Source organism: Artibeus jamaicensis, unplaced genomic scaffold, assembly GCF_021234435.1.
Source record: "Artibeus jamaicensis isolate MK-2021 breed Jamaican fruit bat unplaced genomic scaffold, CSHL_Jam_final contig_585, whole genome shotgun sequence".
NCBI lineage: Eukaryota > Metazoa > Chordata > Mammalia > Chiroptera > Phyllostomidae > Artibeus > Artibeus jamaicensis.
In genome coordinates, this window is record NW_026521894.1 from 13,245,752 (window position 1) to 13,269,371 (window position 23,620).

General features: G+C 44.4%; 1 protein-coding gene across 1 annotated transcript in view; it reads left to right on the forward strand.

Moving 5' to 3' along the window:
- The window catches only part of PANX1 (pannexin 1), a 48,488-nt gene extending 27,741 nt beyond the window's left edge, over positions 1 to 20,747 (forward strand). The window contains exons 3-5 of the mRNA XM_037154064.2: positions 13,500 to 13,723; positions 14,809 to 15,482; positions 16,043 to 20,747. Of these exons, the coding sequence (XP_037009959.2) occupies positions 13,500 to 13,723; positions 14,809 to 15,482; positions 16,043 to 16,122 (978 nt within the window). The 3' untranslated portion in view covers positions 16,123 to 20,747. The remainder of the gene's footprint in view (positions 1 to 13,499; positions 13,724 to 14,808; positions 15,483 to 16,042) is intronic.
- Positions 20,748 to 23,620: the final 2,873 nt, after the last annotated feature.

The following is a 23,620-nucleotide window of genomic DNA, read 5'->3' on the forward strand; positions in this document are numbered from 1 at the left end:
GCGTGGCACCTCCAGGAGAGGGGAAGGCAGTGGTTTGTCCTGTTGGGGAGCAGTGGGGCCTTGAGCAACTGTGGAGGGTCAGGCCAGGCTATAGAGGAGCTTTGAAAACTAAAGAGGTGTTCTGGCTAAATGGTAGGAACAGTGGGAGCCACCGCAGGTGTTGGAGCATGGTGAACATGGTGTTTCCGGGAGTTAATCCTCAGGGATGGTGTGCCAGGAGGGAACAGAGGCATAATTGCCGAGTAAAGGATTACGCCAAGGGATAGTCACGGCAATATCAGATGCTTAGACCAGGGGCCAGCAAACCTTTCTGTGAAGGGCCAGAGAGCAAATTTTTGCATCATGGCCAGTCATGGGCACTGTTGCAGCTGCTCAGCTCTGCCAAGAGAGAGGAAATGTGCACACTTGGTTGTGCTGAACTTGGCTCACGAGCAGCAGCATGCCATCCTGGGCTTAGGTGAGTGAGAGCAATAGGGCTGGTGGGAAGGAGACAGATTCAGGGTGTCACAGAAGGTAGAACCAATAAGATATACTGATTGGACATGGGAGGAAGAAAGATCAGAGTCAAGGATAGAACAAGGCCAAGGTTTTAGATGCTGGGTGAAGATTGAGGCCATTGGCTACTTAGAAGAAGTTTGGGGAAGGAGAAGGTTTAGGAGGAAAACCAAATAGTTCTGCTTGAACACGTGAAATCAGAGATAATTGATGGCCCGGGGGACATCAGGTAAGCAGTAGGCTGTGGTTCTGGAGATCCAAGGATGGGTAGAGGCATAAATACAGGGTAGGGGAAAAGTGTGTTTACAATTGTTCATGTGGAAAAATAATAAATAAACAATACAGGAACGAGCTCCGTGTTTCACATACAACGGTAAACCTACTTTTGCCCCACCCTGTGTAGTGGGTGTCGGAGGATAGATGGAGTTTAAAGCTGTGGGACTGGATGGGGTCATCCAGGTAGTGAGCACAAACAGGGGCAAGGGCTGAGAGGTGCTCTAACATTGAGGTGGTGGAGTAGGAGGCCTTGGCAAAGGAGACATAGCTGGGGGTCGTGGGGACAATGAGAAGTATGTGCTGTACAAGTGAAAGACTGGGTACCCTGTAAAGAAGGCCTGTGTCAGTGTAACAGGCGGTGTCCAATGCCACCCTGAGGCATTTGGCTCTGCATTTGGCTGCTGTCTTGGGTTCAGTTGTTTGCCCTAAAAAGGTATGTTGAACCTCTAACTGCGTATACCCTAGAATGTGACTTTATTTGGTAATATAATGAGTTAGTTAAATGCAGATATATTTAGTTAAGATGAGGTTATGCTGTAGTAAGTTGGGCCCCTGAACCAATATGACCAGTATCCTTATAAAAAGGAAATTTTGAGGCCCTGGCCAGGTGGCTTAGTTGGTTGGAGCATTGTCCCAATATGCCAAGATTATAGGTTCAATCCCAAGTCAGGACACATAGAAGAGTCAACCAATGAAGGCGTTGTAATAGTAGGTCAATGTTTTTTTTCTCTCTCTCTCGCTCTCCCTCTTTCTTTCTTTCTAAAGTGAATTCTAAAAAAAAAAAAAAAAATTTTAAAGAAGGAAATTTGGACACAGACATGCACAGAAAAAAATATGATGTAAAACCATGGGGAGGAGATGAACACGTGATGACAGGCAGACTGGAGTTCTGCCGTCGTTACCCAAGAAAGCGCAGGGCTACCAGAAACTGGAAGAGACAAGGAAGGCGCCTTCCCTAGAAGCTTTGAAGGGAGCATCGGCCCGCAAACACCTTGAGTTTGGACTCTTAGCCTTCGGAACTATGAGAGAAAAAAATTTCTGTTCTTCCAAGTCACCCAGCTTGTCGGACACAGTTCTGGCAGCCCTCAGAAAGCAGCACAAAGACCAGTGCAATGGTCAGAGAGGAATCCAGAGTCCAGCCCCACCGGAGGATTGTGCATTTCTGTGACTTTCTGAGCCAGGCCAGATTTGGTAATCACATCCGCTTTATTTTCACAGTGACCTCTTTTTCAGGGTTTTTTAAAATCGTGACAAAATTTACACAATATAAAATGTACCTTTTAGCCATTTTTGGTGTGCAATTTGGTGACGTTAAGTACATTCGCACTGTTGTGTGACCCTCACCACCATCCATCTGAACTTCCTCATCTTCCCAAACTGAAGCTCTGTACTCACAAAATACTAACTCTTTCTTTACCCCCTTTATCCACTTTCTGTCTCTCTGAGTTTACCTACTCTGGGAACCTCATGCAAGTAGAATCAAATAATATTTGTCCTTTGTGTCTGGCTTATTTCCTTAGCATAATATTTTCAAGTTTCACCCATGTTATAGCATTTGTCAGAATTTCCTTTCTTCTTAAGGCTGAGTAATATTCCATTGTATTTATATGCCACATTTTATCGTACATTCATCTCTTGATGAACACTTGGGTTGTCTCCACCTCTTGGTTGTTGGGGATAGTACCACCATGAACATAGCCATACAGATATCTGTTCGTGTCTCTACTTTCAGTTCTTTTAAAGAGCAGATTCCCAGATGTGGGATTGCTGGATTCCTCTTCAATCTTAGAAAACTTCCTGTTGGTTTTTTTTTTTTTTTTTTTTTCGGCTTTTCCACATTCAGTGGACTTGTACCCGCTAAGATGACTGGGATCATCTCATGCAGAGGGGAATGCTGAGGACCACAGCAGTTGATGCCTGGCCCAAGGTCCCATGGGCAGATAGTGGGAGAGCAAGGGGCCTCCTTCAGATTGCAGAAGTTTTTCACATGTGAAAAGATACAGGTTTAATTTGCATGGCTTCAGAAGCCTGTACTCTAACCTGTGGGTAAAAGTTCACTAGGTAGTGAACTTCAGCTTGAGCCTCATTGGGTCTTTCCAGTAGAATTGCTTCTAGCAGCAGAACCCACTGTTGACTCAGAAGGTCCTTAGTGCAGGGTGGGCCTGAAGATGTGTACCCTCTTCCCATATCTTTATTGCTTACCATTGCCAGCTGTCTTTTCATGTAAAATCCAGGCTCCTAAGGTGTACTCAACACCCAGCTACATCATTTCCACCCCCTTGGTCATTGGTAAGATAGCTCCATCCTAAGATAAGGTCTGCGCCCTCCCAGACATCACATCTGACTCACCATTCTCTGTCTTATCTCCAAGAACTTTCACATCATTTCCACTTGTCATCCATTGCCGTGGCCTCCTCACTCTGAGTTCATTGTTACCTGGAACTAAATTAGGGTGGCGCTCTCCCTACCACTGCCTTCTGCCCTCTGAGGCCCTCTCCCGTGTCTTTCAGAGAAAATGGAATCGCCGACCTGAAAACATGCTCAGCCTCCTGCCAGCAGCCCTGCCAGGTGTCCCAGCGGCAGCACCAGCTTTATCCCTCCTGTGTGATGAATGGAAGGGACTCCCTTCTCCTGACCAAAGGCTGGGCCCTTTTGTATCCCACTTGTGTTCTAGACACCCCCAATCCCTGTTGGAAGGAATCCTCATCCCCCGTTTTCGCTTCTGTGTCTTCAACCCTTTTCTACATGCTCTTCTTTCTGTTAACACTTTGGCACGCTTGTTTCTACTCGGCTGATCTTGCCCAGGTCACCAACAACCTCCCTGTTGGGAACTTAATTCCCACTCACCAGGGCTTATCCTACTTGGCTTCTCTCTGATACCCCGTCCTGTAGACCATGCCCTCCTGCAGGTGCTCTCTCCACTCTTGGGGCAGAGTCTCCCTGGAAGGATAATGCTCTTTCTTTTCTGTCCATCTCTGAGAAGCTGGGGTTCCCCTGGGGCTCTGTCTAGGCTACTTTCTTTTTTTGTGCTTTAGCCTGTCCCTAGATCATCTAATCTCCCACCGGCCACCAACACTCAGATCTCTTTATCTCCAGCCCAGCCTTCTCTCCTAAGCTCCAGATCCACACACCCAGCTGTGTCCTGAGCTTGAATACTTGAAGGTCTGGCGTGCGCTTCCAATACAACTTGTTCAAAACTGAACTCACTTTCCCTTCCTGTCCCTGCTGGGACCTGTGGCGCCAACCAGAAATCAGAGCCATTTGACTCCTGCTTTCTCTTGTCAGTTGCCAAACCCTATCAGTTCTGCTTTCTTAAAAAGCTCTGAAATCCTTCATCCCTACATCCACCACTCTATGGCACCCGGTGGTCATCGCTCAACTTTCTGCGTTTTTTTCTGCTCTCCGTTTCCACATAATTCTGGGGGGTTTTTTTTTGTTTGTTTGTTTTTTGCCTGTCTGACTGTCATTTCCCCCAAACAAACAAAACAAAAAAAACTTCAAATCGCTATGAAATGTCTTTATCTCTTTTAAAAAAACGAACCATTTTGTAAAACCAGGTTCACTCTCCCTCTGGCCCCTGTGAACCATGCCGTCTTACTTCTAGACCCATCCTCACCACCCCTGTGCTCCAGGGACCTTGACTTCCCTTGGGTCTCGTGTTTCTTGGCTGTTTCAGACACACTCTGCTGTGAAGACTCTTCCCCTAACAACCCTCCCTCCTCCCCCAAATCTGGCTAACTCCTTATGTATTCTGGTCTCTTAAATGTCATTTCCACCTAGAAGCTTCCTCTGAGCTTCTAGATCGAAGGTTGTTGCCAGTTCAAATTGCTTCCAAAGCCAGGTGGGTCAGTGTGAATCCTCTAGGAATAAGATCGTGGGGCCACTGTGTGGACAGCAAACTGCACACTCTGTTTAAGACATACAGGTCCTGAAAATGGGCTGCTGGCTAAGCAGAGCACCAGTCACACCCCTTTCTGGTCTGGATTGCTTGGTTGTGCGTTCCCAGAGCATCTGTGCTTTTCCTGGAATCACCCTGGGATATGTTCATTCCTTGCCTTAATTCTACTTCGCTGGTTGTTTATTTCTAGGACTCAGATCCATACAAGCAGATACCATGCCCAGGTCTTTTCCACCAGCATACGGCTGGGACAGCGCACAGCGCATGGTGGGTGTTCAAAACACATGCATGGAGGGGAGGAGAGGAATAGGTAGCTCATATACCCTGCTCAGAACCAGACGTAGTTCTCTATGAGCATCTGAGTCTGGGTGAGAGACACAGAATTTATGTGGACACTTCCCAGTTCACTTCCAATGCCAGAGTGAAAAAAAACCAGGAGACCCAAATTCCCCCCAAAGTTACTCCATATAATATTTAAATGTGTTTATCATCAGCATAGAGTTTACGGCAGTGGTATCATTAATGCTGTAACTTCTCCCCACCTACATCTTTCATTTCTTCTTTCCTCTTCCTCCCCCATTCCATTTATTTCTGGCGGTCTGGCACCCCTTAAGGGAAGTCTTTTGTGCAAATGTGGACTCATTTAAAGACACCAGCAGGTGGCGCCTTAGGACTTTTGATAACTGGCCCTTTTGGAGGTGTTCTGTTCTTTGTCCAGTTCGAGTTCATAATGTAGGCAACTGGTAGGCAAGATTTCTTTCTGAAACAGAAAAGTGGGCGGGTACTGAAAAACAGAAGCAAACAAACAATAAGAACAAGAAAATAAAATTAACAGAGTTGTCAGATTTTTCTTTATTTCTCAAAAGGGGCTTTATAGGAACTTACTTTGGAGGAATCCTGTGAGGCTGCCAGACCAGAGGTGGTCGAACCTTAGCATCATCTGTGTGCAAATATAGGCTCCTGAGCGCCATTCAAACCAGTGGATTGGAATCCGTCGAGTTAATATCAGGAGTATGGTTTTTACCCACTTTCAGGAGATTCCTGGTACTGTTGGCCCAGCTTGGATTCCAGTGTAGATACCACTAATCTAGACTTATGTTTCCCAAACTCCATGTGCGTGACTATCACCCAGACATTTTGTTGAAATATAGACTCAGATTTAGTTGGTCTTGTGGGGCCCGAATTCTGCATTTCTAACAAGTTACCAGGCAATGCTGAAATTAAGAAGCAAGTACTCACAGCAGGAGTTGGCAAATTATGACATACACGCTCCAGCCACATGCAGCACATCACCTGTTTCTACAAATATTTTTATTGGCACACGGTCATGTTCATTCATTTGCACGTTGCCTGTGTCCGCTTGCACACTATGACAGAGTTCAGTAGTTTCCACAGAGGCCGTATAGCTCACGAATGCTTATTGCCTGGCCCTTGGCAGGAAGAAGTTGGCCCACCCCGGATCTAGGGTACTAGATCCATTAAAAGGGCACCCCTGCCTCACAGGACACTTCATTCCATCTTCATACAGATCTTTAGGAAAGTTTCATTTTGCTTCCTTGAAACTGGGTTCTAATTCCATTGACAGGAGTCTCTTTCTTCTTCCACATACAAATGCTATGTTCACCATCCTCTCTGTCTCGCAGGTTTCTCCTTATGCTTCTCCAGAATATCACCCAACACAAAGCGTTGGGTGTCTTCCCTTGAGTGTAGAGTGGAGTGACATACCGCCTCTTCTCTGTCATCTGGCAACTACTCATGGAATGCACTAGCCTTTTTTAGGTAGCTCCTCGCTGTTGCCATTTATTTATATTTGGGATTGTTTTTAAGCTGGTTACTGTCTGAACATCATGGAACCAAGAACAAACATCTCTTGTGTGTCTTTTTATTTCACTTCCTTGTACAGTTTGTTCTCGATTTCATCCACTTCCTACTTTCTGCCCATTCCCTCCTGTCTCTTCTCTTTTGCCCCTAAATGGTGGGGCTTCGTGGCCCTCCTGTTCCTCTCGTCTCCGTCTCCACACTCTCCTTGGATGCTCTTGGCCATACTTTTGGCTTCGACCATCTATATGCTGTAAAATCCTGAATCAGACGGCCAGTCACATTTTCTTTCTTTATTTTCAGTTATCTACTGAATGTGTCCACCAGGATGTTCTTGACCACAGTTATCTTGTGTTCAAAACTTCTCATCCTCTTAGGTCTGTTTTTCCATCTCATTCTTTTTTACTCTGAGTTTGCTCCTTCTTGTTTCTTGATTTTCACTAATGGAACCACCACCAACACCCTTGGATAGATAAGCTAGAATTATGAGCCTGATTTGTTCCCCTATTCCATCCCTCACTTCCAAGTGGGCAGTGAAGTGTATGTTTCCCCTGCATGTAGCTCTCAAATGCACCCTCCCTTCTCCCACCGTTGGTGGCTTAGTTCAGTGCTTATCTTTTCCCACCTGGTCTCTCCCCTCTGCAGTGTGCTCCCTTCCCCACTGCTGTAATAGTCTTTCTAAAATCGATTTGGTCATGCCATCCGTCCACCAGTGGCTTCCCATTGTGGGTGTAGTGGGAGTCCGAGAGCTTCATAACTCTGTCCCTGCTAGCCCTTTGTGTGTGTTTCTGAAGACTGCTATAATCAGTTACCACAAAATTGTCAGGTTCAAACAACGGCGATTTTTTTCTCTCGCAGTTCTGAAGGCCAGAAGTTAGAAATCAAGGTGTCAGCAGGGTTGGTGCCTGTTTGAGGACCCAGAGGGGAAATCGGTTAAGTGCCTCTCTTCTAGCTTCTGGTGGTTGCCAGCAACCCTTGGTGGCTGGTAGATGTATCATCACTCCCATCTCTGCCTCCTTCTTTACATAGCTTGTCTCCCCTGTGTGTCTCTGTGTCTTCATACGGCCTTCTTAGAGGGATACCAGTCACTGGATTAGGGCCCACCCTAGTTAAGTATGCCCTCATCTTAACCAATTACATCTTCAAAAACTGTATTTCCAAATAATGGCACATGCAAAAATCCAGGTAGACATGAGTTTTAGGAGAATGCCTTTCAACCTAGCACATGCTTCCAGCCTCAGCTCTGACTACTCACTGTGGGCTTGCTCATTTTATTTGGTGCCCCAGGTGCCTGAGAATTCACTGAGCAGACAAGGAGAAAAGACTCCAACAAAGGAAAGATGAGGAAAGGTGATGTCCCAAGGGCCACAGAGAAGGTGAAATTTGAGCTGTCTTAATATAATAATACTTTGTGTTATTTTTGGGTTTGTTTTTTTGTGTTTTGTTTGTTTGTTTGTTGCCTCATTGTAAGACATAGCTCAGAGACTTCTGGCCAAGATGGAGGTGTAACTAGATACACTTTGTCTCCTCACACACCAAAAGGACAACAGCAAATTTAAAAACAAAAAACAACCAGAACTGACAGAAGATCAAACTGCATGGAAGTCCAACAGCCAAAGAGTTAAATAAGAAACGTTCATTCAGAGTGGTAGGAGGGGCAGAGACCAGCAACTGGGCAGTTCCACATTCTCGTGTAGATAAACTAGAAGGAACAACTGGGGAGCAAGACCATGCAACCCAGGGTTCCAGCATGAGGAAATAAAACCTCTGGCTTTAAGAATTTGTGAGAAGTAGGGCAGTAAGAGAAACTCCCAGCCTCATAGGAGAGTTCGTTGGAGAGATCCACAGGGTCCTAGAATGTGCACAAGCCCACCCACTCAGGAATTAGCACTAGAAGAGTCCGGTTAGCTTGTGGGTAGTGAGGGAAGTGATTGAAAGCCAGCCAAGAACCAAGCAAGTGGCATTGTTCCCTCTCAGACCCCTTCCCACAGACAGTGCCACAATGCAGTGACTGGGTGGCTTCGCCCTGGTGAATACCTAAGGCTCTGCCTCTTACTACGTAACAGGTGTGCTGAGACCAAAAAAAAAAAAAAAAATGGCCCAAATGGAAGAACAGATCAAAGTTCCAGAAATAGAACTAAGTGATGAAGAAATAGCCAATCTACTAGATAAGAGTCAAAGCACTGGTAATCAGGATGTTCACAGAAATGGTTGAGTATGGTCACAAAACAGAGGTAAAAAGTGAAGGCTATGAAAAATGAAATAAAGAAAAATGTACGGGGAACCAACAGTGAAGGGAAGGAAACCAGCAATCAAATCAATGGTTTGGACCAGAAGGAAGAAGTAAACATTAAGCCAGAACAGAATGGAGAAACAAGAATTCAGAAAAACAAGGAGAGGCTTAGGAATCTCTGTTAGACATTCCAACATCCAAATCATAGGGGTGCCAGAAGGAGAAGAGGAAGAGCAAGAAATTGAAAACTTATTTCAGAAAATAATGAAGGAGAACTTCCCTAATCTGTCAAAGGAAATAAACTTCTAGGAAGTCCAGGAAGCTCAGAGAGTCCCAAACAAGTTAGACCCAAGGAAGCACACACCAAGGCACATCATAATTATATTACCCAAGATTAAAGACAAGGAGAGGATCTTAAAAGCAAGAGAAAAGAAGACAGTTACCTACAAAGGAGTGCCCATAAGACCATCAGCTGACTTCTCAAAAGAAACCTTGTAGTCAGGAAGGGGCTGAAAAGAGGTATTTGAAGTCATGAAAGGCAAGGACCTACATCCAAGATTACTGATAGCAAAGCTGTCATTTAGAATGGAAGGGCAGATAAAGTGCTTCCCAGATAAAGTCAAGTTAAAGGAGTTGATCATCATCAAGCCCTTATTATATGAAATGTTAAAGGTTCTTATCTAAGAAATTGAAGAAAATCAAAAACTGTGAACAGTAAAATGACAACAAACTCACAACTATCAACAAATGAACCTAAAAAATTAAGGAAAACAAAAACTAAGCAAACGACTAGAACAGGAACAGAATCTCAGAAATGGAGGTCACATGGAGGGTTTTCAGTGGGGAGGGGCAGGGGAGGAATAGTGGGGAAATGTACAGGGAATAAGAAGCATAAATGGTAGGTACAAAATAGACAGGGGGAGGTTAAGAATAGTATGGGAAATGGAGAAGCCAAAGAACTTATATATGACCCATGGACATGAACTAAGATGGGGGGAGGGTAACGCTGGTGGGAGAGGGGTGCAGGTTATGGAGGGTAATAAAGGGGAGGAAAAATGGGACAACTGTAATAGCATAATGAATAAAATATATTTAAAAATAAAGCATAGCTCAGATGTTACCTTTTTTCCAGAGCTTCCCTTGACTTCCTCAAGGACATATCTCTTTTTTTAATATTTATTTATTTTTAGAAAGAGGGGAAGGGAGGGAGAAAGAGATGGAGAGAAACATACATTGATCGGTTGCCTCTTGCACACAACCCCAGCCAGGGACCAAACCCAGAACCCAGGCATATGCGCTGACTGGGAATTGAACTGGCCACTTTTTGCCTTGCAGGATGATGCCCAATCCCTTGAGCCACAACAGCCAGGCCCCCAAGGACATTTCTATTCCCTCAATACCTACATATCTTATAGCCGTTACTTTTATGTTTTGATTGCTCGATTATTAGCTTACATTTTCACCTGGCCTGGGGCAGACTCCATACACCTCATCTGTGGGGCCATGCTTTCAGCCCACTATGTAGCACCTGCAAGGTGCCCAGAAGATATTTTCTAGTAAATTTTCCCACCTGCATTTAATCCCATTAAGACCTGACTACATACATTTCACAGAGGAGTTGTTTAGTCCTACTTGGACGGTTCTTTGCCTTAGATGAGGTGGAGAGGATTGGAACAGGGAGGGAGTTTATCCCTGATCCCCTCCACAGTTCCCTCTGTCTGGGGGTTCTATTCTGACTATAGCCCCTTTCAGGAAAAACACAATTTTTTTAAAGGCAGATAGACTGAAAACTGTGCCAAGTGCTTGGTTCCACATTGCTTTCAGCAGCTTCATTCTCAGTGGAAGAACTCAGTGCCGCCATGGGCATCGTTCACGGGCATCGTGCAGCCTGGTGTAGCAACAGCTCGGACAGATGCTGCGCACCTGAGAGCCGATGGGGAGGAGCCAATGGGGAGGAGCCGATGGGGAGGAGCCGATGGGGAGGAGACACGGCTGCAGCAAAGCCACTCCCATCTGTCCATCAGATGCAGTCATAAAACTCGGCAGTTTGTCCTTGTTCCTCATTTGGATAAAAGAATTTTAAAGACTATAATTTAATGCTTTTTTGATGGCTATTTTAGTTGAATTGGTTTTAGTACCATCATGTAACAGATTCACTTAAAGTCACCTTTATTTTTGATGGGGAAAAACAGAGGTTTAACTGTAGAAAAGCAAGAAGTAGGGGCATTCAACTACATTTCTAAGGGGTGATCAAGGTACAAGGATATTTTTGTAGAAATCAAACATCCAGTATGCAATTCCTTTAAACATTCATTTTTCTAATTACAATAAACTGTGCTGAACTGCTCATTAGTACTAATAATTACCTCAAGTGGGCCACAGACTGAAGAACAGTTTGAGGTTAAATGTTATTCAAATAGCTTTGAAATAAAAGTGGTCTGTAAAAGTATTTCACATCCCCAAGTTAGAAATGGTTCCCTCTGTGATTCCCCAAGAGGGTGCCTGGTTCTTTGGGCTGGTGAGCAGCGCAAACTCCACACTGCAGTTACATTTGTATACTAACGGGCACCTCCAGAGTGAGCAAGAACTGAAAGAACACTGCTTCTCACTGCAGCCAGCCCTGAACTGTGCAGCCCAAAGCCAGCTCATAGCCTCTGCCATGTGACATTGTGCAGCAAATTGGGTTAATAGTTTTGAGAAGCCCCAGCCCATGCCAAAACACCTATGTGTGGCAGCTGCCTTGGTGAGAGGGCTTTGCAAAGTTCAGAGCCATCTTGGATTCCTCTGCAGCAGGGATCCCTAACATGGGGTCTGTGAGGGTATCAAGGAGTGTGTAACTGGGGTAGGAAAACACACATCGGCTTAGTCTTTTATGCTCTTCTAACTAAAATTTAACATTAAAAAAAGTGTGTGTGTATGCTACAATCCATAATGGTATCAGTAGTACTGACGACTTTGTTATCCACAGAAATCACAGATAACCTTGAAATACTGTTTCCCCTTCACTGCTTCACAAGTCATGGTGCTGTGATAGAATCAGTTAGGTTCTATCAAGTGGGTTAATAAAAAAATTGCAAAATTGAAGTGTTTTATGCATTTAAAAATATTGTTCTCCGTAAAAAACAAGGACAGATTCAGGCGCTGTCACAGAACCAGGAAGCCTAGGGAGACGTGACAACTAAATGAGATGGACCCCCTGGACTGGGTCTTGGAACAGAAAGAAGACAAGTATGGGAACGCTGGATAAATCCAAGTAAAAGTCTGGAATTTAGATCATAGTAATGTGCCAGTGATGGGTTCTTAGTGTTGACAGGTGAACCCTAGACATGTAAGATGGTAACAGTGGGGACCTCTGGGTGAGGGGTGTTCGAGAACTCTGTACCCTCTTTGCCACGTCCCCAAACCAGAGATGTGTGGAGTGGAGGTTCTGTCTCAGTTCAGGGCCTCTTCCTGTTACAACTCCGAGGAAGTGCAGGGAGAGAGCAATCCAAAGTAGGGAGGAGTTTTCCAGAGAAATAAAATAATTTGCAGTGTCCCGTGGTGGAAAAGCCATGGCTTTGGGGTTAAAGGCCAGGCTTCATATTCTGGTTCTGTCACCAGCTCTGTGCTCTGCAGCCAGGAAGCTGCTGTGGACTCCTTCTCCCCCCTTACAAAATGCAGCCATCAATAAAAGCCTTGCCAGTGTCATTATGAGGACCAAAGGTGAGGTGCCCATAAAGTAGCCCTTCATTGGTTTTAGCTGTTATGTTTTAGTGCTTATTCCATGCCAAGCACCGTACTAAGCGTTTTTCATAAGCTATCTAACTTAATCTTCATAATACCTGTATTACATGACCTTTTCATAAATATGAAAACTGAGGGTCAGAGGCATAGTGACCTCTGACCTTTAGTGGCCCAAAGCCAGTAAGCTGAGCTTAAATTTAGATCTTTGATGACTGTAGTTAGTTCATGGACTTCCTATGTCTTTTCTTGAGGCTAAGCCTTTCCTGACGACCCGATGAATGTGCTTTCAGGTGCTCTTCAGCCTCTCTGACTTCTGAACCCCCTCTCGTTTGTTTTGCACGTGTATCCAGGTCTGGATGTCCTCCCCCTGACACTGCTGTTCATGGGGGGGGGGGCTTCTCCCCACGTGAGATTGATCAGCTGTGTATGTAAATGAGGGTGTTGGGCTGTGCTCATGTCTGTCCCAATATAGAAGGTTTGTTCCTCATTGTGACTTCTAACTGCTTATTTCAGTTGTTAGATAGGATCATTAGTAAGTTGCTGAAGCCAAAATTTTTCTGATTTGCTTTGAACAAAGTTATGCATTTCTGTGTCATTTTCCCAGATTCCACAGCAGGAGGAATGGGGAACAGCCGGGGAGGAACAGAACTCTAAGGTTTAATGACCTTCTTAAAAACAACAACAAAATAAACAACCTAGCAGAGACCACTGTGACATTTACCTCTTCCTTGATTGGGATTTGTTGAGGGATTACTCAAAAGGACATAGGAGTGATTTTATTTTTTTGTTTCCTTTTGTAATTAGAGAGAGGAGACACCTAGTGCCACCACGTAGTGGCCAATTATTTCCAATTAAAGTCTATTGAAGGGAAAGAGAAGCAGGTATGGAGCCAATTGAGCCATAAGAAGTAGTTACTAGGTGATGAGCCTTGTTTCCATGAGCGATATGGGCACACACATTCATCTCAAAATGTGGGAGCCAGAGCAGCACTTAGCATGGTTAGGTGACTTCAGTGGGAGGTTCTTCAATCCCATGCTTTGCTCTCTTGTGTTTCAGTTTTTCCCCTACATCCTGTTACTGGTTGCCATCCTCCTGTACCTGCCCTCCCTGTTCTGGCGTTTTGCTGCTGCTCCGCACATTTGCTCGGATTTGAAGTTCATCATGGAAGAACTCGACAAAGTTTACAACCGCGCAATTAAAGCTGCAAAAAGCGCACGTGACCTTGACCTGAGAGATGGTGTCGCCCCAGTTCCTGGCTCTAATGAGAACGTAGGGCAAAGGTAACTTAGTCCCCAGCGGGTACCCATTTGGGTTTTACAGTACACATGTTTGCTGCCCTTTTCCTGCCAGTCCGGGCTTCAGATTCCCACTGCCAGCAGATGGGGGCCATCATCCACCTGGTGACAGTTTGTGGGAGCCAGGCAGGCTCGCCCTCCCTAAATTTTGACCCCACCTGCATGTCCCAGCACTAGATCCTCCCCTTGTTGAGTGAAGCATCACCGCCTCATATTCTAAAATGCAGTTCTAGCAAAGATAATAGGTTACAGTACTGGGTGTGGCTTGCTTGCTTTCACCTCCACCTTAATGGTGAAGCCCAGAGGATTACGAGACCACTGAGCAGGTGTGAGAGAAGTAGGGCATGAGTAGGCAGGGCCTCGCCTTTTTCACATTCTTCCTCTGGTTCTTGTGATTAGCAATAGTAATAATAGTAATGGCTCTTATTTTTAAAATACTTAATATATCCCAGACACCATATTGAGTTCTCTAAGTACACTATTTCATCTAACCCTCAGAGCATCATTTTCAACTCAGTGCATTTATTTGTCTCCCTCTCCCTCCATTTTCAGATAAAAATACTGCCCTATAGCAACCAGCAGGTGCGGCGGGACCTGAGCCAGGGCTGTTGGGCCCGCAACCTGAGTCCACAACCCTGCTTCCCACCCTTTGCCAATAGGAAGCACGTGTGTTCTGGTTGGGCTGGAAGATTCGTTTTTGCTTTATTCTGCACACTTGAGCAGAAAATTATAGTTTAAAAAAAGCAGCAGGACAAGAACTATCAAATTTACTTAACAAACATGAACATGTACTAGGTACCAGGTGTTCTAAGAATTTACAAATAACTCATTTAACAAACTAGACCTTATTTTAAATGTTAAGCGGAAAGGTGTTTTATTATTGCTTTTCATTTTTCTTAAAAATACTGATTTTTTTCCTCTTGTACTTAAGTGAGGTTACAAGCAGAGAAATACAGGAGGGAAGGTGTTTAAAATTTTCAGTGTGCTGTTATTGAATGTGATTATTTCTTTAATATTGGATGGTCTTGGTAAGGCTTTAAATTTTTTTATTTGTTTCTTTTCCTTTTTAGTTTGTGGGAGATATCTGAAAACCACTTTAAGTACCCAATTGTGGAACAGTACTTGAAGACAAAGAAAAACTCAAATACTTTAATCGTCAAGTACATCAGCGGCCGGGTGCTAACACTCAGCATCATACTGTTAGCATGCGTCTACCTGGGCTATTACGTTAGCCTCTCCTCCCTCTCGGATGAGTTTGTCTGCAGCATCAAATCAGGGATCCTGAGAAATGATAGCACCGTCCCCGATCGGTTTCAGTGCAAACTCATTGCAGTCGGCATCTTCCAGTTGCTCAGTTTCATTAACCTCGTGGTTTATGTTCTCCTGGTTCCCATAGTTGTCTACACGCTGTTTGTTCCACTGAGACAGAAGACAGAAGTTCTGAAAGTGTATGAAATCCTGCCCACTTTTGATGTTCTACATTTCAAGTCTCAAGGGTACAACGACTTGAGCCTCTACAACCTTTTCTTGGAGGAGAATATAAGTGAACTCAAGTCATATAAATGTCTTAAGGTACTGGAGAATATTAAAAGCAGTTGTCAGGGCATCGACCCCTTGGTTCTCCTGATTAACCTCGGTACGATCAAGGTGGATGTTTTCGATGGCAAAGTTGTCGATGGCAAAAATCACAAGCAGGATGAGATGACGGGAGAGGAGCAGGGGAACCAGATGGCAGACCTCAAAGGTAAGGTTAGCTTTCAGGGATTGGCTGAGGGAACCCACAGAGAGCCTTTGCAGCTGCCTTTTATGAATGATTGACAGTCTTTGCCATGTCCACCATCGGGCATTACGCCCTTCTCCTAGTACGGTCTTGGGTAAAACCCTCCAGTACTGGGAGAGAGGGAAAGAATTGGGGCAGCCCCAAATTTCCAAAGAAGAAAAGCCTCTGTGCTTTCCCTAGACTGTTCTTTCTTCCCCTCATTCTTTCTGTTTCATACTCTGCCTCTTGCGTAAGCATTCCTCTTTGCTGTCATTCTTGCTTATTTTTTCTCTTGTTTTACTGGCTTTTCTCCCTGCATCTTTAGTCCGCTTGTCTTTTGTTCCCCATCTCTTTTAAAAGGGAATGAAAGTTTATTGGTTTCATTGTTGCCCTGACCTAACTTCACTGCGCAGTGACGTGTGGCTAAGAAGCAAGACCTGGTAAGGCAAAGAACATGAGAGATTTACAGCAGAACGAAGTTAGTTCATGCTCATGGCTCCTGCTCTGTGCCTCCTGTCATAGGTATTTGTTTTCCATTTTGACAGATTTGAATGTACACGGTGGAACTAAATCAAATAATGGAGCGGGCAATGCTCGACAGAGACTTCTGGATTCCTCTTGCTGATGATTTTTTTTTGTCAACCTTAGATCCATGACTTCTGGGACAAGGGATTCATTTTGGCTAAAGTGCCTCTGTCAGGTTTCAGCTGGTTTGCAGCAAATGGTTCTTGGTAGTGGCAGAACACGACTTGGTGAGTCCCTAATGAAAACGACGATGAGCAGAATGTTGTTGGAGAACTGTTCATGAACTTCCTATGAGAAGAAATGCAGAGACAAATAAACCACAGCAAGTTCTCATCAGATGAAAAGTGGAAAGTCTAATCAAAGTAAGGGCAGTAGCCCTTTTGGGGTCTCAGAGAAACACTTTTCTGTGTAGACAGTGTGATGAGACTCACAGCTATGGGAAAGCAAGGACTTTGGGAGATTTTTCATTTCGTTTTATGAAGTAATAAGAAGCATGGCAGGATTCAGTTTAATATGGATCTCCTACAAACCCTAATGACTGTTGGGCAAGAAAAGCACTCACTGGCTGTGGACCCAGAGGTACACCTGTTCTTGGCCTCTTCCTAACCTGGGAGAAGTGCCGGTGCCTTGGTCTGGCAGGCCCCGCTGTCTTCACACTGCTGCTGTGAGCCTTGGTGGACTGAAATTCTCTACCAGTTTTTGCTATTAGCCATTATGAAGGGCCCAGGCCCAAGCACTCCTCTGACAGAAAACTGTATCACATAGAATCTACAGGGTATTTAATTGTGACTTCTGTACAGGAAAGAATGCTTCCAAAAGAGCCAGTGGGGAAATCAGAACATACAGAACACGTTAATTCAGTCACTTTTCAAGGTTGTTCTTCAGTGCGTTTCTCTGTTAGCAAAAGCATTGGAAACAGGATGTTATTTAAACAAATTCAGCGAATGCAGAATGCTTCAAGTGAGGGACATTTTGCCTCTGATCAAAACATATAAATGACATCTGCCATATGGTGTGCCTGGAGCCAGAACAACTTAACAGTTTACTTTATTTATAATTAAGCACATCTTTTAAAAATTTATTGACTTAGAATCATATGGCGTCAGAATTGAGGCCATTTGGGATGCGCGTTCTGCCTGTCCCATTATTCTCACTGTCCCATTTGGTGGACAGTTATGGAATAAATGACACAAGTGGGCACATGACATAAATGCAAGTGTCATTTCATAAACCCTTGAGGCGGATTCAGAATAGGTAAAAACTTTAACCAGTTCTGACCACGTGAATGCATCATCATTATATTTATATTTTATACAAAATTCTTTAAAATGACGTCTGTAGACCTGCTCATTTTCATCCTTAACAAGTTAACACATTGCTGAAGTGAGTAATCCTCAGGCACCTCAGAGTTTACACATGGCTTCAGGGGCAGTCATTGACCTGATCTCATGACTGCTTGGTGAAAAGCAAAAGTGATATAAGCTGCTCTTTGTCTTTCAGAAACTCACAAAGCAGATTTGTGTGCGTGCACGCTTCTGGGTGGTTTCCGAAATGGGTAGCTAATGATAGATAACCAAGAACGCAATCAGTGCTGTAAATTAGTCTTATTTCTTGATATTTATTACCATTAAATTGTAGTGGAAATGGCAGTAACCTAAATAACCAGTTTTGTTACATATTTATATCATTGTATCTGAGATGTTTGATCACAATTCTCTACATTCATAACTTTTTATAATTTGAAAAGATTTCTGAAGTATATTTTTTTATGATATGCTTTTTTTTCCCCAAAAAATCTTCATCTTTTCTATGGACTGCCCCAAATTTGTACTTTGAAGGCGTAAAAGCAGACACATTACTTAGGAGATCCGGAACTCTCTAAGTCCTGTCACCTGTCTTCCTTTCATTAGAGTTATAATTTGCCTCTGTTCATTTCCCCATTCCTACATTCTGAGCTCCAATAGGGTCTGTGATTCTCAGACATCACACTAGTCACTGACTACAAGGGTACGAATGAGACAGGTCCTCATCTTTGAGGAGTTCAGAGTCCAGTAAAAGGCAGTGAAGACAGAGGCAGGTACCAAGAAGAGTAACCACCATAAAGGCCCTTCCAGAAAACTCAGCCAATGCTCTGTGTTCCTGGGAAATACCATGCTGTTTTGTTTTTTTTCTCATAATTTCTGTTTCTGGTGCTTTTGAGACTCTGCTTACAGTTTTACCAGAGGCTCTGGTTACATGTTCCCCAGACTGCAGCTTGGACAAAACCATCTCAGAGATGGGGATTTTGAACAGTAAGTGCTCCAGTCACTCCACCTTTCACGCCTTACCTAGCAGGGGGTGGGGGCACAAGCCAATGGGGCACATGGAGCTAGCTGCCCATGAACAACAGTCGTGGTGCCAGGAGACTGATGTGGATGTCTGGGCATGTATTTTGGCTTGGACAAAAAGTGCTATTAGGGAAATCAACCCATCTATCCATGGTGAGTTACTGGCCTAGCGGTCTGCTTTTCAGGAGCCAGACTCCTGAGGGTGAGGAGTCATTCATTGCTCTGTAAAAGGAGATAAACATTCTAAATGGTCATACCCAGTAGGGCTTGTTCCTGGCCCAGGTCTGCCTAGTAAACCACCAGGGGGCTTCTAAACCAGACTCATAACAACACTGGTGTTGCAGCTGGGACTGGGACCCATCATTCTGAATGCAGTGACCAGCCGCATGTATAATTTTACCAAGGGACAGGCAGAGACCCTCCAATGCAGAGGTTCTTAAACTTTTGGAAAGTTACGAACTCCCTTGAAGATATTTTCTTAAAGCTATTGACCTTCTCTTCGGATATACACAAACATTAAAGAAACCTTCAGGAGTCGTAGTCCACGCACCCAAGGTTAAGCTGGGCTTTACTGGCTGAAGGCCAGCCCACACCGGAGAGAAGGGCAGCCCCTGCTGCATTTGTGGAAACACTAATTCTAAGCTATATGTTTATTTTTGAATGAAGTGCATGTTTTGAGTAACTGACTTCATTTTCCAGAGTCAGATTTGAAACAGTTGCAAGAGTGACTTGGAAGAGGTAGCCTGGAATGATGGGGCAGTTGGCCATGACCACTGTTCTCTGGCCACCAGGTGTTATCTTATTCCAGATCCAAATCACTGTCCTTGTACAGCCTCACTGGAATGTGAGGAGGGTGGCATAACACTTGTAAAGTGCTTTGTCCTACTATGTAGTGGTTCTGTCACAAAGCTAGGAACTTCCATTTGTATGGTGGGTGTTGATGTTCTTGTTTCATTTGTGGAAACACGTTCACTGAGTAAGTATGGTCTCCCATCCAAAAGTGAGCAGAGGTGGGGCGGAGGAGCACTGGGAGCTTGTTCCTGGGAGAATTAGTTCAGCTCTTAGAGGCAGATGGATACACACCTTTTTAAATGAACTCATGTTTGGTTTATTTTGCTATTGTCAGTTCAGGGTAAATAGCAGATCCATGGGGGTGGGAGTTTTTATCTAGTGCTATACATCAAGCTCCTAAAACAATGTTGTGTAATGGGCATTCTCAAATGTGTGTTGTATCACAAGCACACTGTTATGATAAGTCCTAGTTTTTTGACAACCATGATTCGATTTTAAAAGGCAGATGGTTCTCTGAAGGAGAGAGGAAGGGAGGCTCATTTAGCTTTTTGGTGGAGAGGGAACTATTTCTGCAGATGAATAGGTTTCCACATATAAATAGTGACAGTTCGTAGCTTTTTATTGTGGAGTTAGTCATGATCACTTTCCAAATTCAAAACAAGTTCAATGTTGCCTTGCAATCATTAGAGAAATTGAGTTTTTAAAGGTCCTGGTCTCTGTAATTTTCCAGAATAATCTCATGGAAAGGATCATTCATTGAAATGTGCAATTATCAGCAATCAAGGTTTCATCTCTCAGGGCATTGCGATAAACTAGCTCCTTCTGGGCAGTCATTGGCTTTGGGCTCTATTTTTCACAAGTAAAGTAAAGCCTTTATAAAACAGGTTGTCAAAGATGATGTTGTGTTATTTGTAGAATGTCATAAATGTTCATCTGTGCTTGGTTTGTCTTGAACAGTGCTTTAAATGTAGTGTTTTGTTCTTGGTTCTCTTCTTAGTGGTACAAATACTTTGTCACTTAAAGCATGCGGTTTGATCAGTAATTGTTATTCAAGTCCCTGAAAGTTATAAAAGCTTCTCATGCCTTGAGTGCATGCCCCTGGCCCACCAGAGGAGGAAAAATCTTGTAGAGTTCTACGAGGTCACGTGTTCTCTACAAAAACGAAGCCATCAGCTCCTCTTTGACAAGTTGGCTTTTTAAAAGCATCACAATTACAGTTTAATAGTTCTTCTAGGTATAATCAAAACTGTCTTTAATGACTAAATTGCTTCAAAACTTTTAAGGAAAAACATGTATGTTCTTGTTACTGTGTCATTTGATAGGAAGGGTGGCTTCTATTCCACAGAAAAATCAAAAGATGAGAACACGTCATGGTTTAGAAAGTGATCCTTAAAAGCGGCACAAGCACTTTGAAAGCTCTGCATTTTGATGATTATCACTGTTATATTTCATGTTTCCACATGAGCCAGTTGTCCAAGATCTGCCTGCTGATCATGCTGACTTCGTTTAAGGGGGGATGAGAGGCCAAAGACAAGGCCGTGGTGTTCATACATTCAGGCGAAACTGTTTTGGTTCCACATTATTGTGTCCACCTAAATAAAACTTTTCTGAGTAATGAAAAACGTGTCTTAATATTCCTTGCCTTCTCTTCAGAGAAGATGTAGCAGAAGGCGCGTCCTGGAATGTCCTGAGGCTCATTCCTGTCTGTTGGGTACATCAGATTCAGTAGGCTTCCTGGTGCTTATTAAAGTCCAGCTGGCAGTAATTAAAGGAAGAAAGCTTTGATTAAGGACCCACAGATTCTGGCATTTCTAAAGCAGAAATCACATGCTTTTTCTGATTGGGGATTGTTTGCCTTGGAGAGGAAGGCGTACAGACTACATGCTTCAAGACATTGTTGGTGTGCGCATTTGCTCATTGCTTCCTTCTGCTCCCAGCTGTTTCCTAGGGTGGCACTCCAGGAACCTTGGAAGTTGTGTTCGTTTTCCATCATTCTGTAACCAATTACTGCTACCTTAGCAGCTTAAACAAATAACATGTATTATCTCAGTGTCCTGAGTCAAGAGTCTGGATGTGGCTGAGCTGAGTCCTCTGCTTAGGGTCTGACAGGGGTGCAGTCAAGGTGTGGATGGGTAACAGTCTCCTCAGAGGCTCCCTCGGGTTGTTGGCAGAATTCACTTCCTTCCAACTGTCTTCCTTTCACAGAGTGTTCGCTGGAGGAGCCCACATTTCCTTGCCATGTGGGTTTCTCTAACATGACTGCTCATGTCATCAAGGCCTAGGATTGTCTCTCACCTCAGGTAGGGCCTGGGCCCTCTTTTGAGGGTTTTACCTGATTAAGTCAGGCCACTCAAAATACTCTCCCTTTTGGTTAATTCAAAATCACCTACTTTGGGAGCTTAAGTTATGTGAACTTAAGATCTATGAAATCCCTTCAGCTGTGCCGTATTCTGTTGCCTAGAAGCAAGTCACAGGTCCTGTCCACACTTGGGCCTGGGGGTGGGGTAGAGATTATATGGGGCCTGAACATCAGAGGAATCGTGGGGGCCACTGAGGGTCTGCCTGCCACGGGAGTTGTCCTGAATCCCAACCTCTCTGTCTGAGCCTGTAGTATGTCCTCAGCATCTTTCTGAGGCCTCTCTCTGTTCCCAATGATATCTTTCAGGCTCTGGTCATTTTTTTCCTGAATTCCTCTAGAGGTCTCATCATTTCTGACCCATTCTCCACACTCTTGTCAGTGGATCTGTCAGAATTAGATCTGAGAGTGTGTCAACCCTCTCCACCACCCCTCCCCCCACCACTTTAAATCCCTCAGGACTCTTCATGGACCTCAGGATAAAGGACAAACTTGTGACTGAGGCCACAGAAGGCCCACCTGCCCACTTCTTCAAGTTTATCCCCTATGGGATTAGGACCCCACCCTTATGACTTCATTTAACCTTGATTACCTGCTGAAGACCCTATCTGAAAATACTGTCACATTGTGGGGTTAGGGCTTCAATATCTGAGTTTCCCAGGGGGACACAGTTCAGTCCACAGCAGGGTATATATACCCAAGAGAATTGAAAGCACCATCTTGAAGAGGTATTTATATACCCATGTTCATAGAAGCATTATTCACAATAGCTCAATGGTAAAATCAACCCGAATGCCCACTTGGTGGATGAATAGCTTGAGAAAATATGGTACATGCATAATATCCTTTAAAAGGAAGGAAACTTGACACATACTACACATGGACAGACCTTGAGGACATGCTCACTGAAATAAGCCTTTCTCACACGCACACACACACACACACACACACACACACACACAAGAAAGAAAGAAAAAAAAACATACATATGATTCCACTTATTTTAGATCCCTAGGACAGTGAAGTGTACACAGAAGGGAGAATGGTGGTTTCTAGGGGCTGGGGAGAGAGAGAACAGAGTGTTTAATGGGCATACAGTTCAGTTTTGCCAGATGAAGAGAGTCCTGGAGATGGGTTGCACAACTGCTGAGTACTCAACACTACTGAACTGTACACTTCACAATAGTTAAGATGGTCAGTTTTATGTTGTGTGTATTTCACCGCAATAGAAAAACAACACTCTGCCATCTCTTGCAAGATGCTCTGTGGGACCTCTCCCCTCCCTTTGCCATGATTCGGGTGTTGCTCCTGTGCCAGTGGTTGTGCCACACATTGTGCTCGGTGCTGCGAAGTACTGCTCCATGTTCCTGCCTGTCTCCACCAGATGGGGAGGCCCTTGAAGGCCAGGGTGGTGCCTTCCTTGTCCCTGTGTCCCTAGCACCTGGCCCACAGCCTGATACCCACCTAGACACTAAGGAATTATTTATGCCTTCGTGTCCCACATGAATATCTCCTGAGCATGCCCAGTGGACAGGAGCAGCAGATTGGAAGGGAGCTGTCCTCAGGCCGATCATCAGTCTTCACTGCTGCTCCCTCGATTTTGCCCAATTCGAGGTGGCCAAGCTCAAGGCATCCTCCATCCTCTCATTGTGGTGACTGCAGGCTTCTCCAGGGGCCTTTCTGAAGCACTTCCAAGGAGCTTTCCTGGCTGGTGGTCTCTCCACCTGCACTCATGCTAAGCAATATCTGAGCAGCCTCACATTGTTTCCTGAAGGTATAACATACACCACCTTATCTGAACCCAGGAGCAGGGCCTAATATTGATTTGAAACACTGATACCATCGTAGTAAAAGGAGAATGATTTGTTCATTGTTTGTGCCTGGTCAGGAAAGAGGCTCAGTCTACAATGCTTCCCATCACAGGACCACCATCACCATCACCCAGGGGAAGTACAGGTTAGGCAGGGACACCCCAGCTGCAGGTTGCTGGCCTGGGCCTGCAGCTCTATATTCTCCTTCTCAAATGTGAGATGAACAAAGAGAAGGAACCAATCCGTGCTCCTTTGTGGTGCACTAGAGACTGCAGAAGGCTCAGGGAACAGAGAAGCACGTCAGGTGTGGAG